Source organism: Oreochromis aureus, linkage group 16 (genome assembly GCF_013358895.1).
Source record: "Oreochromis aureus strain Israel breed Guangdong linkage group 16, ZZ_aureus, whole genome shotgun sequence".
In the NCBI taxonomy this organism is placed as follows: Eukaryota; Metazoa; Chordata; class Actinopteri; order Cichliformes; family Cichlidae; genus Oreochromis; species Oreochromis aureus.
This window is the reverse complement of record NC_052957.1, coordinates 3,168,257-3,184,908: the sequence shown is the minus strand read 5'-3', so window position 1 is coordinate 3,184,908 and position 16,652 is coordinate 3,168,257. Positions and strand designations below refer to the sequence as shown.

The following is a 16,652-nucleotide window of genomic DNA, read 5'->3' as shown; positions in this document are numbered from 1 at the left end:
TGGGACACTGGGAAGGACACACAGTGACAGAGTGGACATGAAAGGGAATCAAATTAAACAAAGAAATGAGAAATATGAATAAACTAGCAAACAGTGGAAATACTAAACTAGGAGACTAAACATTAAAAATTAGACTGTAACTATAATAATGACTCAGATCTGGATAAACTAAATAAGAAACTCTGAATGGGGGAAAAACACTTGACCACAGGATGTGTAAGTGAGGTGTTTTAATGTGATATCTAATGTTTAATTTATTGATTTGTGTTCTCATGTTTGTATTTTTCATTTTAAAAGTTTAAAAAAATTCAAATAAAACGAGTGTGTATGATGTGTATTCAGCTTCCAGTTTACTGGATCACTATCATCTTTGTGGACACGGGGGCACCCCAACCCCCTCTATAACAGCCCCTGGCCCCACATTAAGCATTATCGCCTTCTTTTCCATGAAGCCAGTCCCCACATGTTTTTATGGTTTCAGGATCCATTTTTATTGCACTGTAATTATATCTTCGTTGCAAGAATAGGTTTTTCTGGTAAGCAGTTGCCGCGTCATTGCAGACTCACGCTTATCAAGCTAAGTGAGCTTGTGTTTGTTTAGCTGTTTGCTAGTGGTTGAAGCTGAGCATTTGAGGTTATCAGAGGAACACTGGTGACAGTAAGGTTTGGAACACCAAGTCTAGTCCTTACCCAGCTGCTAATGGGTTGACCATCTTGGAGAAAAGTGGTCAAACTTTGTCAAACACGGGTGTTAGAGCGTGTTGGAATCCCCATAAATATTTTCCACTGACAGCCACCAGGATGAGGAGCACCGCTAGAATCAAGCTGCTGTTACATATTTTGCACAAAAATCTTACAATTTCTGTCACTTTTCTCCACATTTCCTCATCGCTTTATAAAAAACAACAGCATCGATAAGCTTGTTGGTGACTTTAGGAGAAAAGCACCTGATGTGTTATTGTGTTGCAGCATGAAACAAATATTTTACCAACAATATTTTAACTTAGATAAACACTTTTGTCTTTATTTACATCACATGGTGTGAATTTCTGTCACTTCATCTCATTTCATAGACTTTGTAGATAATTCTGCGAACCCACCGTTAAAATAATCGAGATGATAGAGCATTAAAGTGAGTACTACACTAAATGTTTTTGGTTAACACAATTTTTTTTTTTTTGCAGTTTTTTTTAGATGAAAAAAATAAAACCAGATGAGCTTAAGGATGCGAGGTTCAAAATTCAAATGCTGTTCAAAAATAATACAAAGGTTTTCAGCAGATGACTTGATATTGTGAGGGAGAGACCAGTTTGATGTCTTTAGTCAAACTTTTTACCAGAACTGAGAGGCGGGAAATTCAGGGTAATAACATTCACTGAGGTAGGGGAGATTTTTGACGTTATTAGGTCTAAACAGAGAAGCACAGCTGCATGTATAAGCGTATAATAATGTCATTAGTCTTTTTCACTACTGTCTTGATGGAAACCAAACTGGAGCTTGTCAGATATTCTTGTCAACTGGCTGGCGAGCCTGATGAGCGATGGTTTCCTCAAGAATTTCAGAAATGAAGGAAAGTTTGAACATGCAGTGTAATTATGTAAAACAGCTGTATCTGGAGTGTTTTTGTGGAGAGGGAAGACACTAGCTGTCTTAAAGCAATCATTTAATGCACCCGGATAAAAGAGACAGATTGATAACCGAGAGCAGCATGGGGGGAAAGTGACAGGCAGAACTTTTATATGGAATTTGGCAGGATTCACTTTAGTTAGAAAGAGAAAAGAGACAGATGAGAAACTATGTCCAGGAGATCTGTCATGGAAATGAGAGAAAACTCAGATGCCAGAACAAAGTGAATAACGTGGTCAGGTTGATATGATAAAGACTCGAATTTTGATCTGAAAGAATTGAGTTTGCCAGCAAAGATATTTAGCACTTTTTTACAGCCGTCAGCAGATAAGATTCTATAAGTTGGTCAGCTGTGGCTCAAAACATAGACTAGAACTTGGTCTGAACCACCCTTACTTCCGTCTCGAGTCTGTTAGAAAGCTACTGAACAATGCATTTCCCCTAATGTAGATAAAGCATCATATTCATTCATCCACACATTCACAGAGCGCTCTCTACAACCCATCTGTCTCATATCTGTGGCCAATCATCATAAACTAATGTGCCCATCTTTGGTCTGTGGGAGTCTGTAGTATTTTGGCTCAGTGAGAATTAAACAGTAAATATTTGATGCTCCATTATCCTTCACTTGTTGTTGAGCTGGGGTTTAGAGTGCTGTAACGACCTAACACTGTAAATCAGTAAATATTGTCTGGCTGCAAAATCTTCAAATCTTTCGTCCTCACTTCATAAGAGCAGCAATCAGAAGGCTATCAAAAAAGCAAAAAGGCACTGATGTTTTTCATTTAACTTCATGTCATACACACTGTAGTCATACACTCAGGTAGTCCAGTCCTTGTATCTGACCGTTTTCAAAGATATTTCTAACTCTGGGGATGAACCAGTGAACCAGTGTTGTGTCGACACACAGCAGGCTACTTGTTGCAAATTGTATCTTTAGGCTCTTTGTCACTAGCAGCCTGTTGCAAAAATGCATAAATTCTTCGCATTTCTTTAGCTGAATTCATGAGAAATACAAAAGATAACACAGTTTGACAGGCGTAAAATTATATTTTTGACAAATAAAGTGATTCCCAAAGAGCTATTACCTGAAAACTCAGTTATATCCATATCTCATCATGGTGTGCAGTTTCCTTAAAAGAAATGAGAAAACTGGACAAATGGAGGACAAATGAAAAAGTGGCAGGCCTAAAATAATAACGATCCAAAGCAGACTGACAGTATCTGAAATTTATGTCCTAGAAATAAGACAGAAGCCTGACGCAGCACCTGACTGATGCAGCTGGGGAGTGAAACAGTGAGTTATCAGCACTGCTGGCATTCACGTGTAGTGACATACAGAGGCATTTAGAGCAAACTCCAACCCTGAGCACAGGATGAATGAGTGGCGTTACAGAAAAAGTCATTTCAAACCTGTACTGTTTCCTGGTGTCGTATCTCCCTGCGTTCGTCTCTCGTATTTTAGTGGCCAGAACTCGCACGATGTTCACAAACAAAATAAAGTTGAGCTGGAACAGAAGAAAAGAGAAGACTCTTCATAAACTGACATTCTGAAACTGTATCATATACATAAAATAAATGAAACCTTTTACAGTGGTGATTAATTCTAATCAGGACACAAAGGGCTGGAACGTGCAGAACGTCAGCCAGGCTCACGATTTGATTCACTGCCTTTCGGTACGCTGCACGAGTGTGTTTCTAATAATCCTCTGTCACCTGTACACTTGTTATACAATTTGACTTTGTATATCATAAGGTAAGTACGGTGTGGAAGCAGGTCTATTAATCATAGCAAAATACATTTAGAGGCTTACTAAAGCTCTCCTTTGGAACTTTTGTCATTTCCTCTACGAGGCTTTAATGAGACTTGAGCAAAGTAATTTAAAACATGCAAATTGAGGCTTATGCTTTATGCCACCAATGACTTAGCAATACTTTCAGTCTCACACTATGCACCACCTGAATGAGCCTGAATAAGCTTTAGAATCCATATAAAACACTTTGAGACCAGCAGCGCTGCACATGTAGACATAATCCAGACGTTAAACAGTGAGTCAAAGCGTTTTACTTAAATCCACACCTCCTGTGAGCTCATACATTTTACACAGTGTTTGTGTTCACTCTTTATCTTCTGCATATTTCCTTTTTAGTACATAAACATGTACACAGACAAAGACTGATACAAATGTGACTATGCTAATTGTAATTGGTGTACATGTGCCAAAGTTTAATTTAACCCACAAAATGAGACCATGTGATGAATTTCAGCTCTAAAACAACAAACAGCCATATTATCACATTTCCAGAAATACTGCTTATTGACTGTGCTAACTATGAATGCTATCATCTGTGCACTATAAGCAATGAAAAACACAGAAATGAGATGTCTCTTTGTTTTACACCAACTGTATGCAATCTACTATAATGGCCTGTGTGTCTGTAAGCATACTCGTTTACTAATAAACTTACCAAGAAACATAAAAAATAATGTTGTATACCAATTATGTGTCCAACATTTTCAGTAAATAATTAGCTGACTGTATCATTACAAGCTGTGAGGCTGCAATTTTAACAGCACAGTAGTCCTGCAGACACCAGTCTGCCAGTTCAGATATGAACGTTTGTGTTTAGCAGCTAATTAAACAGAGGAATTAAGGAATTAAATGTTTTTGTTGTAACCAGAAAAAAAGCATAGTCGAAATTAGAGACTATTTTTTTATGCAGTCGTAGTGTTTAAAAATAACCCAGAGTCAAAAAAACATTTATTTGAATACATACACAGATCTGCACAATTCTGTAACTATAGTTTCCACTGACATAACCAGCAGGTAAATCTGTGTGCAGACAGAAAGACAATACTCAAAATCCCCAAAGTACCAAACGATGTTGGCTGAGCTGTTTGTAAAAATCAGGCTTTTACCATTTTACCATTAATCACTTAACAATGTAGCAACATGACTTCAACTCTGTAAACACTCACTGGACATTTCATTAGGTACACCTGTGCAGCCATCTGCTAACACAAACATCCAATCACATGGAAGGTGGCAACAGTGATTCAAAAAAACAATCATTACAACCAGTTTGCAGAAGAGCATCTCTGAACCTTGAAGCAGGTGGTCTACAGCAGCAGAAGACCACACCAGGTGTCAGCTGAGAACAGGAAACTGAAGCTACAATTCATGCGGCTCACCCAAAGTGGACAACAGGAGATTGGACAAACACTGCCTGGTCTGATGAGTTTCAGTTTCTGCTGTGTCATTCAGAAGGCAGGGTCAGAACGTGAAAGCATAGATCTATCATGCTCTGTATCAGCGATTCAGGCTGCAGGTGTAGGGGATATTTTCTTGGCACACCTTGAGCTCCTTGGTACCAACTGAGCATCATTTAAATGTCTACCTGAGCATTGCTGCTGACTTTGTCCATCCCTTCATGACCAACCACAGTGTACACTGCACTCAAATGGCCTCCACATACACCAGATTCAATAGCGCACCTTTGGGAAAGAGATTTGCGTCGCGGATGTGCAGCTGTGTGATGCTGTCGTGTCGATATGGACCTGAATTTCTGAGGAATGTTTCCAGCACTTTGCTGAATCTGTGCCACAAAGAATTAGTGAAAGAAAAGTTGGTCCAACCTGGTATTAGAGTCCAATAAATGTACACACATTAAGTCTTCATTCAGTAATTTTCTATAACCAGCAGTGCATTTGTCCTGATGAAACAACGCTGCCTCTGATTAGAGTCTGTAGGGGATTTTACCAGTTGCAGCCTGGTGTAAACTCACAGCACGCACACACAGACACACAACTTGGAAGATATCTTTGAAGAAACGTGCAGTTTTAAGTAGCTTGTTCATTAATTCAGAGGTTTTGCATAAGTGCCTCTCACAGAAAAACACTGCATGAATAGACTCACTCTTCTTTTTCTTAAATTGTGATGTTAAAACAAGTTTGATATTAAAAGCCCTCAGTCCATAGAGGAGTGATATTCCACAAAATGACCATGATATTCAATCAGTTTAACTATAATCCAAAAATAATTCAAAGTATTTTACGACTAAATATTGAATACAGGGTACATGTATTACCTGTACATGTAGTTTATGTGAAACATGGACACTACATCGTTACCAGTGTGAGACAGGGAAAGTTAGAGCCTTTTTAATGATTTGTAGACCTTGGCCTTCTCAGTGCCTTTATAAAAGTATCACAGCTCTGATTATCTATGCAGGTTTTTCTTTTTAGAAACACAGATTGTTCATTAAAACCGTCCTGCGGTCATTTTCTCTTAGGGTTAATTGTGCTCAGATGTATCTGCCTGAGATTCTTATGTCTTGGTAAATTCATGCACACACACACACACCTACGTGCGCGTGTGCAGCATAATTTTATCTCCTGTGGAATCTATTATTTGTACATCAGCGGTATCATCTTTGAAAGAAGTTTCCTATTCGGTGATCTAAATTTGTAGGGATGGTCAGCCCGTTCTCATCAGTGCATCAGTTATAAAAATGACCCAACATTGCTTTTTCTCTCTACAGCATTTTAAAGGACACAAGGAACCAGAGGATACCAAAACCACCTGTTCTTCATCCGAACAAGCAAACAGTCTGTACAGCGGTCAGTTTCACACATGAGTATTTAAAGGGACAAACACAACCTGATTTCACTGGATTGTAGGATAAGATAAGAGATAAGATAAGATAAGATAATTCTTTATTGTCATCGCACAGTCATACATAGTACAGTAGTACAATGAAATTGGAAAAACTGTCCTACGTCGGTACTACATATAACACAACACGACACGATATGACACATCACAACGCAACACAAACAACACAACACAGTATATTAACTTAGAAATAAAAAAGAAGAATAAGTTTTATGTGTATTGCACACTGTTATTAGGATGAGCATGTAACAAATGTGAGGCTGTTCTCATCCAGTGATTTATTTTCAGTGACCAAAATATTTCCCCACCTTATTTTAATTTAGCATTTTAGCCCCTAGTAAGGGCTTTAGTGTGCAGTGTAAACTAGCTCGCTACACGCTGGCCTTACATGTAACCCCAGAAAACTTTGTCACTGCAGTGTTTTGAGCTTTTCATAGTCTTATATCACAATCATAACCCACCACATGTTAAAATAATGAAAAGGGGATTGTAACACTTTGATGTCCAAATATACAAACTATTTGTCACAGTCTGTGACCCAGTGTGTTGAGTAGTTTATTATTTATTTGTTGCATTATTGCTGTCTGTGTTTTGGTTTTGTATTTCCAGATGCTAGGTTTTGGTCCCCTAGCCCCTCATGTTACTCTGTGCTCCCTCTGTTTCTGTGTCTAGTCATCCCTACCTGTGTGTTCCCTCTGTTCTAGGTTAGTCAGGTCCCTGCATCTGTGCCTTTGCACGTGTGTTGAGTTTCCTGTCTTATTGTGAAGGTCTGTGTCTTATGTCAGTGCATTCAGTTTGCGTCCTCCCTGTCTCGTCGTGTCGATTAGCTTCAGCCGTGTCTCTCTCCTGTGTGCAGTTTCCTCATTTCCCTTTGTGTATTTATAGTGTCTCACACTAGCATTATCCTGAACATCATCCCACGAGTCATGCTTTCAGGTTTGTTTAGTTAGTTCTTCCCAGTTTGGTTATTTCTCAGTTCCTGTCCTCGCCACCTCCATGTCACTCTGTATTTTCACCCCATGTCAATAAAGATCACTCTTCTCATCTAAGTCATTGCCTGCATCTTTGGGTCCTTCTCTTACTCCACACAGCTTCTCTCACTAGCCGTGAAACTATTAGTTCAGAATTACACAAAAGGATCTTATAATATCGATTTATGTAAATGAAAAAAGATTAAGGTAGTTAATCTTTGTCTGTGCTACAAGGGGATTGATGCAAGGAACATCTAAAACCTTAGTTAAGCTTTGTATTTAACCTTTATTCAGGAAACAGATGTGGCTGTCCATTTGATTTGACTTCTTTTAAAATTGCTCAGTAGATGCACATTTACACAGGCTGGTTATGGGGTGCTGGCACAGATGCGCTCAGTCAGACGGAACAACTTTCACATTTGTACCCGGCTGTGTTTGTTTTAGTTTCATATCTTTCCACAGTTTTCATTACTGGTAATGTGCTGAGTGGGGCTCAGCTGAAACACAAGAGCCAGCTCACTGTAATCTACTAGAAAACAAAGAAATCTGCCATTTGGAATGACCTACAGCATAGAGACAGTCTGGAATAACTCCTTCACCTCTATCCATTACATCCAAACAGTACCCACTGTTAGGGAAATCACATGAGACACGCTATTCCTCTTACAGGTAATTCTTTTGGGAGAGAGAAAAGAAATAATAATTGTTATTTCTTACCAAGGAGGACAAAGACGACTCAACCTATTGACCAGAAGCACAGTGAGCCAGCTCTGAAGTCTTTTTTTAGCACCTTTGACTTTTCCTTTGAGATAACGGGAATACACCGAGGTCTTGTACTGTCGCCCAAATTAGATAATAAGCTTCCAGGATGGCCCTGAGGAAACACCAGGTAGGAGGCATAGGAGCAAAGATTTAAGTTCACCCACAGAGTCAGAAAGGTATGTGTATGACCTCTGGAGACCTGTCCATATAAAGAAATGCTTCATGCCCACACGGAAGAGAACGGAAAATCCTTTCCTATTTCCTTCAGTAGTGCATTTTTTACATTTTATAAATAAGACCAGAATTATTTTTATGTGTCATGATGATTTATATGTTTAATATTTTTATCAGTCATTAAGTGTGTGTGTGTGTGTGTGTGTGTGTGTGTGTGTGTGTGTGTGTGTGTGTGTGTGTGTGTGTGTGTGTGTGTGTCCCACATAATTCTTATAATTATGCCATGAGCAAATATTACAAAAGTGGCTACTTTCATGACTCAATTATAGTTTGAGACAGTTTATTAGCAACATCAAATATTTAAAAAAACAAAAATTTCCTGTGTTTTTTTTTTTTTTTACTACCTCTCGTGGGTACGGCTGAGCTGAAGCAGTTCAGAGGAAAATAAATAAATCAAACTTCCTGGTGAGCACTGCGTTGCTCTGCGTTGCAGCTGCCAGGTGCACCTGTTTGAGGTTATTGCTGCCAGGCACCACTTACTAAATCCAAGGATTTACTTATTTTCACCCCAGCACACGTTTTCTTTTACATATTCAACAAAAACTGAAAATATTCTATTTACACGTTGCTAATTTAATTCTACACATTCTGACCATTATTATCTTAACTGGCTCATTACGCTTAACCAGGCTTTTACCTGCTGTAACAATTTGCCATGCTGATAATTCATAATGACTCCAAATTATATAATGTGTCTCTGCTGGGATAATAACAATAACAATTGCTTAATAATCAGAATTACATGGAAGATATTTTATTTATTATTCTATTTAAAATAAATACATAAATACTGGAATTACAAACAGCCCACATACTCTATTCTTTTATGTTTTACAGAGAGCAGCCCACCAGCCCACGGATACTTCACCACCTCCAACCCATCGACTTACACCAGCCCTCAGGACCACCACTTGTAAGTATAATGGATCGATACTCAGCTGCTGTACAACTAATGCTGAGCTATTTTAAAAGCAAGTGAAAGATTTGTCACCAGCGAGGCCCCACTGTGAGGATACCCCGACAGAGTCAGACCACAATGGAGTGCTGCCAGTGCTTCATGATGGATTTCTAACTCAATCTGACTGTATGAGCAGATTCAGCCTACTTTAATTACAGTAAACCCTTGTTTTTCTTCTAGTTGAGGTTAATAAATACCTGGCTGCAATTTAAGGAAATATTGCACAGACGAGCGAGGCATCGGTGCTTGGATGTCTCTCCTGGCTGCAGCCCATTAAGTGTAACCTGGCACGTATTTGTGAGAAAAATGTAGACTAAGCATCTGATTCCACTGGCAGTGTTTTAACTTTTTGCTGGCAGAGTCTGCTTTCTATACAAGTCCTATGGCACTCACCACTGACAACCTGACAAGTCGCTGAGCACAAAAACGCCCCGAGCACGCACAGAGTGAGGTCACAGGTGCCGACCGGGCAAAAAATAGCTGTCTGTGGACACAGATAAGAAGAAGCTTCTTCCGGCTGCTCCCTCATTCATCAGAGGTTACCTTCGCTCGTGGTTCTGCATACTCGATTCAGCAGATTCTTACGCCGGATGACCTTCCTGTTGCAATCCCAGAGGAGTTTATGTCTCCTCCTGGTCTCAAACCTTCAAGTGTTCAGCGATTGTGCAAACCACTACATCACGGAGCCACACTGTCTGTGGACACAGATCTTCAACCTCACACAGTGACTCATTCTTCTCTGTGCCTCACTGAAACTCACCAGCTCTGCAAGTACCTAATATGATAAACAGACTGCCTGATATCGTGTTTTTGTAGTCTGAGGACTCAAAGCTTTTTGCACTACAAGCCACATTCACACACTCATTTATACAAATTTCATTCGATTATTTTTAAAAGTTTCTGACCTATCACAAACAATCCTGTGCATCACACACTGATGAATGTATTGGGGGCAGTTTGGGATTCAGGATCTTGGCCAAGTACAAGTTCGACATGCAGAGTGGAGCAATCAGGGACCGAAAACGGGTGTTGGTTTTGGATATTAGCTGATGGTTTAGTTTGAATAATGCTCTGATCAGACTAAGACTAAAGAAGCCACCCTCACTATCCGTCACATTTTATTGGTACCCGCTGTTACAGGTGCATCTCTTAAAGTAATTATTTAAAATGCACAAGTCACCCTTTGTCTATTTTTACACCTACTCATTTGCTTTCTGTTCCAGTTTCGATGTGTCGATGAGCTTATTGTGTGATAATTTTAATCAAAGGAGAACGACAGGATTGCAACAACTCAGTATGCAGCGTGATCTGGATAATTGCTGCTCTTCCTTTGTGTTATTTTGCCTCTTCGTGCTCCTCGTTGTTTTGGTTTGCCTTGTGGTTTAGCTGCTTGACTTGTCGTCTTTGTGCCTGCATTGTTAAGTCAACCGAGTTGTTTGTTTGTTTGGGGTTCTGTTCATTAGTCCTCTGCTCACTGAAGAGGAGTGTCATTTTTATATATGAGTACAAGCACTGCGACAACAGCGTAGATTAGACCATTTGGTTGTGACGACTGCTGAGATGAATGTGGTCTGCTTTTCTGCAGTTGGCTCAAGATACTTGTTTTGTTTGTTTGTTTGTTTTTTTGTTCATTTGTTTGTTTGGTGTACAAGTCCCAGGAGTCTTTGGTATCTTTTCCTAATTCTTCCTTTAACTCCTTCATTCCTACTGTATCATAATTGACACATGAGTTTTTCAGACTTGTACATGTATTTTTTTTTTTTACCCCTGAATAAACATAAATAGATATCACAATACATTTTAAGTGATATAATAAAAATTAATAATAAAAAAATAATATTTATTATTTAATTATTTTTTAAAATAAATGATCAGAAAGTTCAGCAAACATTTTCAAAAATGAATATTTTGGTAATTATTTCATGGTTCAGGCATTAAAGGGTTAAAAGCAGGACGTGCCATGATCCTGGGTTCCAGCGTTTTCTGTTTGATATTTTCCGTTTAACTTTGTTGTACTTTTCAGTTTAGTTATAACTTTTGCTTTGGTTAAGTTTGTATTCTGATTTTGTATTCATCATTTTCTTTGTTTTTCCAGCCCTCCGATACCTCTCTGTGTTTCCGTCATATCTTCTGTTGTTAGTTAGTTTTGTCTTTGTTTACATTGTTCTGTCAATTTCATGTGTTTTAGTCTCAGTCTTAGTTTTAGTTTGGTTTTTTTTGTGATAGTCTCTTGTCCTGTGTGTTGTGTTCAGTTTGCTTCCCTTGTGCTCGTTAACTGATTCGGTTCACCTGAGCCTTGTTGTCCCCAGCTGTGTCTCTTTCCCTGATTACCTCGTGTCTATTTAAGTCCTCAGTTTCTCTCTGTTCTTTATCATGTCGTTGTCCCTCCCTCCTCGATTGTGCCCAGTTTGTTCTGTTACGAAATAAGTTCTAGTTTTTGGTTTAGGCTGCGTTTCTTATTGTTTTATATTTTGTTTCCCGGGCTGCAGCAATAAAGCTGTTTTAAGTTCTGTTAAACCCGTCTGTCCTCTCTGCCTACCACACAACCAGCACACGACATTGCATGCACTTTATACCATATGAATGCGATGTAGTAAAGGTAGTGAATAGCTTTTCCAGCCTGAGACCAATTTTCTGTGAACAACTGGTAAAAGAACAAATCCTTCTGAGTGAGCTCTATTTAAATTCCATAGGTGGTGTTTGGCTTCCCGACACTCGAGAGGAGTAAGTGTGGAAATTGTAAGCAAAAACAAGTTAGCATGGTCAAAATGAAATTGCTGTACACCTTCAGCCTGTTTTCCTTTTGTGGTTGGTGAGCGTGCCTGCGCATGTGTGCTCCTTCAGATTTATTCCTTAGATTCAACATGTTTCAGATCCAACATATCTCCCATCAGCCACCACCACCTCCGTCTGTCCAATAACAAACACACACCACTAAAAGTTAAGTGCAAGTGTGAAACCACAACATAAACAGTCAGAGTCACAAGTCAGAGCTGCATGATTGTTAAATATGAAGCACAGAGAAGGTGGTAGAGTGAAGGACGCGTGGTGGATCCACCAATCAGAAGGTCACAGGTTAAGTTCTTGAAGTGCCACAACGGTGTGTTTGGTATTATTCATGTGTGAATGGTGAAACTGGCTCGTGAAAGCACTTCACAGTGGTCGATAAACCTGAACTTAAAAAAGTATTGCAACATCATGCAGTCTATTTACTATTTTTCATACTCCTGCACACTGTAGCCTCTAGAGAGAATAAAACGCCGGTTGCAGTATGAGGTATTTTTAGATTGCTCCCTAACAAATTTTCAATCAAATCTTTATTTATTTCTGATCTGTGAGGGATATTGAGCGGCACACTCCTGGTGAACTGGTTACGAGCAAGATCTTAACTTGAGGGAACATAGATTCTGAAAGATTTAGTTAATATTTATAATATTTTTTTCTCTTATGTTACAAAACTGCTAATTTTATTGGCTCTAATTGGAGAATGGCATCTTGTAGTAACAGCATAAAAAGCATTGTAAAATCATAACTCGTGTTTAATAACTTTAGATAAGCAAATATTAGAAATTAAGAGGTTATTGAAAGAGAACTCTGCTGTTTTAGATGACAGTCATATAGAATGAGCCATCGACGCTTCAAACCTTTCAGGTTACAAGCAAGAAATTCAAAAGCCTGAAGTGAAATTAGAGAGGACTGCCCCTTTTTACAAAAGTGTATTCTTGTGAATTTTCAAGCTGCATTCATAGGCAGTAACAAATACAGCACTCTTACCCCAATCGCTGTCAGGATGGGAACCTGGTAGATCCATTTGATGTTTCCAGCGCTCAACTCCCAGCACCTGCAGGTGACGCAGACGCAGAGGAAGGAAGACGATTCTCAGTGAGAGAGGCAGAAGCAAAAGGTGATGGTGTTATTCAGAAAAGCAGACTGAGTAGAGAAGTGGAACTCTGAGATACTGTAATCCTCGAGATTAGCAGTGACGGTGTGATGATCCTAGTGTTTCTATTATTTTGGGTCTGAATGTCCTGTGACAATAACTGAATTTGAGATTCTTTTGGAGGTTTTTATGTGTTTTAAGTTTTCATTTTCTGGATTTCAGATGGCACTGATTTATTTTCTGTGCCATCTTTGAGTTTTTGTTTCCTTTTAGTTAAAGTAGGGATGAATTTCAATTATTCTTTGTCTTCGTTTCGTATAACAGTAGCCTGAGGTGCCTCAGTGCTATTGCATCTGTTCCTCTCTTTAAGTATTCACGTCCTCGTCCTCTATTGTTCCTGTTTTCATGTTTCGTGCATCCTTCAGGTTACTTTGGTTGGTTTTACTTCCTGTCTGTCTTCCCCTGGCTGTTCTAACCTGTTCCGACCTGTCTCTTGTTGTCTAATCAGCCCTTTGTGTATAAATAGTCCTGTCTCCTCTTTGTGCTTTGTCGAAGCATCTGTTTCCCTGTGTGGTGCTCACAGTGGTCTCCTGTGAGTTCTCTTGGTTTCTAGACTTTATTTATGGCCTAAATGCAGGTTTCTGTTATTTAACTCTGCCTCTGGTTTCCTACATTTGGGTCCAAAGCTCTACACTCAATGCTTTTAGACATACAGAGCAAATAAAAAGGTGTATGAATAAAGTCAGAAACATTAAACAGGCAGAGGTGTGACCTACTTTAGATACTGCTAAAGAAGAACAGCAAAGGAAAATTAGATTTTTTCTATTTAACTTTTTAATACATTTCAAATTCAAAGGAACATGTTTGGGGTTTTTGTCATTTGATTATAAATGTTAAAATTTACTCTCTTTTTTTAAATCTGGGGGTGTTTTTATTATTTCAGGTTTAATTTAAATTAAACCTGAACTTAAATTTCTAATTTAAGTCATGTCATTTAAATATTTTGATTAAGGATTTTAAAATGACTGTGTGGGTCCTTGCCAAAACGTCAGCTTGTATTTCTTGCAGTAGTTTGTGGTGAATATTGTCACGTTGCACAAACCAGTATATTGACCGACTGCCTGCATTCGTTGTTCCCTTTTTGACTTATAATTCTTGTGGTCTCTCATGTTTAACTCTAACAACTCTTTTCATTATCCAGATTTTGCCTTGTGTACTTCAAACATTGGCAACATCTGAAGGTGCTTGATTTGGTATCAAGCACACCAAATCAAGGATTCTTTGCATATCAAATCCTGTATTTCACTGATTCAAATGTCACCACAATTAAGCAGCGATTACAACGACCCGCCTTGTGCCTCTCTTCTTATTCATTTTGAAGTTTATTTCTTCCAAACATTTTTTGGCAGATGTTTTTATGACCCTGTGAGGTCTTAGTTATCAGTGGAGATGGGCCCAATGCTTACACAATCCCTGTGGTATCACAATATGTCCTAATAGTTTTTATATCATTTTCTTAAAGACTTTGAAATCAGAGGACAAAGACAATAATCTTTCTGACTGGCTATTATCTACATTTTGAACACTGAAGACAGTTTTTACACTTCTCCAAAACACAGGGTTAGGTTTTGGTGGGAGGGCTGGAGGACGTCTTACACCTCACAGGGTTAATCTCGTGAGAGTCGGAGTCCTCTCTCTCTTACCTTGCATCTGCCACTGTTGCCCTGACGATCGCCCACATGGCCACAAAAACAGCTGGAACACCTGAAATTAGACATAATGCAAAATGAGATGTTTTGCAGGTGATGTCATATGTGCTGTTTACCTGATTTATTTCCCAGACTGCACTTCACATTGTTTGTCGCTGTATCTCTGACACATCACATAAGGAGAACCAAGCTGAGGTGATCGTCACAATTTAAAAGCAGCCTGTTTGCTTTATTGACAAAAGTGTAAAACGGTTATTTTAAAATAATATTCAGTCACAACAGAGTGGATCCTGGTGACAGGTGTTGTAAAAGTTCACATTACTCAAAGGTCACAAAGTAGGAGAAATAAAACCCGACACAGGCATGTTAGCTAATGCAGGCATCGCACACAGAGCATGACATGAACGTAAACATCAGAGTAATCCCACAGGCTGATGACATACAGACACACTTAATTACACATTCATACTTCATGATATAGCGCCCTCCCACCCAGCAGCTATGATGCATGTCGAGTCTCACGTTCGCTCCTCAGAGCAGCACATTCAGCCTCCTGTCTGGAGTCATTCTTCTGTCTCTAAAGAGCTTTTGTGTGTTTTCTTAGGGCCATTATGTGTTGCACTTAACTGTACACAATCAAACATACAGTGACTTCCTAAAGAAACTTCCAACTGCACCGTTACTTTGTTCAAACTGTGTGGGTTGTTATTGATTTCCCTTCCACTCCACAGTTTCTAAACCATTTAAAAACACTTTGGTTAAATGTACCAGTGTAAAAACAAGAGTAAATGCATTAACTATTCGACTAAGATTTGGTACCTTTGGGGAGTATATGCTTTAAACCTAAACTTTAGAGTGGTTTTATAGATTAAGTTACACTCCACATTCTAATTCCCAGAGTGTTAAAGTCAGTTGTTTAGTCATAAATCCACAAGGACTCCTTCGACTTCAGTGACTACAAGGTTTAAAGTTTCAGAAAACTTTGAATTTTCTCATCTACTCTTCATGGTCATCTTCCCGTGAATCTCTGGAGCGGTTTAAGCTCAGCTGTTACTTCAAGATCGCTCCTTAAAATGCTTGCAGAGGGCAATTTCACCACGGTCTTCGACTTGAACAGAGTGAACATCAGCTTCTTTCAAACCTTCAGATGAAGTATCGTGGTGGTTATTGTGCAGCTGGTGCTGAGCTGCTGCCGTCAGGGAGGAGACTGCGGAGTCTCCAGGCCAGAACCAGCAGACTGAAGGACAGCTTCATCCATCAGGCTGTCAGGAAGCTTAACTCCCTCCCGATTCTGCCCCCTCTCTCCCCCTCTCTCCCCCCTCTCCTCCACGGTCTCACTGAACTCTGTCACACACACACACACACACACACACACACACACACACACACACACACACACACACACACACACACACACACACACACACACACACACACACACACACTCTCTGACTCACTCACTGGCCTGCACCAGTTATTAGTCACCTTGTGGAGCATTGGACTGCCATTACCTCATAAGACTTTGTTACACTATCTCCTACCGTACATTACCAAATCTCCATTTGCACTATTTGCCTATTTGCACTACCTTGCCTGGTCTACACCCAATGTCATTTACCGTTACCTGAATATTGTATATTGTATATTGTATAGCTTTTTTTTTTTTTTTTTTTTTTTTTGTTATATGTAAAATTGTACTGTATTTATTCAAATTTTACTTTTTTTAATTATTTTAATTATTTTTATTGCTGCTACTTCATCTAGGGTTTGAGAGTAACGAAATTTCTATTCTCTGTATGTCCTGTACATATGGCAGAATTGACAAATAAAGTTGAC

At 39.1% G+C, this 16,652-nt stretch overlaps 1 protein-coding gene across 1 annotated transcript in view; it reads right to left on the bottom strand.

Moving 5' to 3' along the window:
- Nucleotides 1-16,652, bottom strand: part of pth2ra (parathyroid hormone 2 receptor a) — a 74,871-nt gene that overhangs the window by 21,992 nt on the left and 36,227 nt on the right. Inside the window, exons 8-10 of the mRNA XM_039600201.1 lie at nt 14,811-14,871; nt 13,002-13,068; nt 3,040-3,134 (exon numbers count right to left, since the gene is read on the bottom strand). Coding sequence (XP_039456135.1) covers nt 3,040-3,134; nt 13,002-13,068; nt 14,811-14,871 — 223 coding nt within the window. The remainder of the gene's footprint in view (nt 1-3,039; nt 3,135-13,001; nt 13,069-14,810; nt 14,872-16,652) is intronic.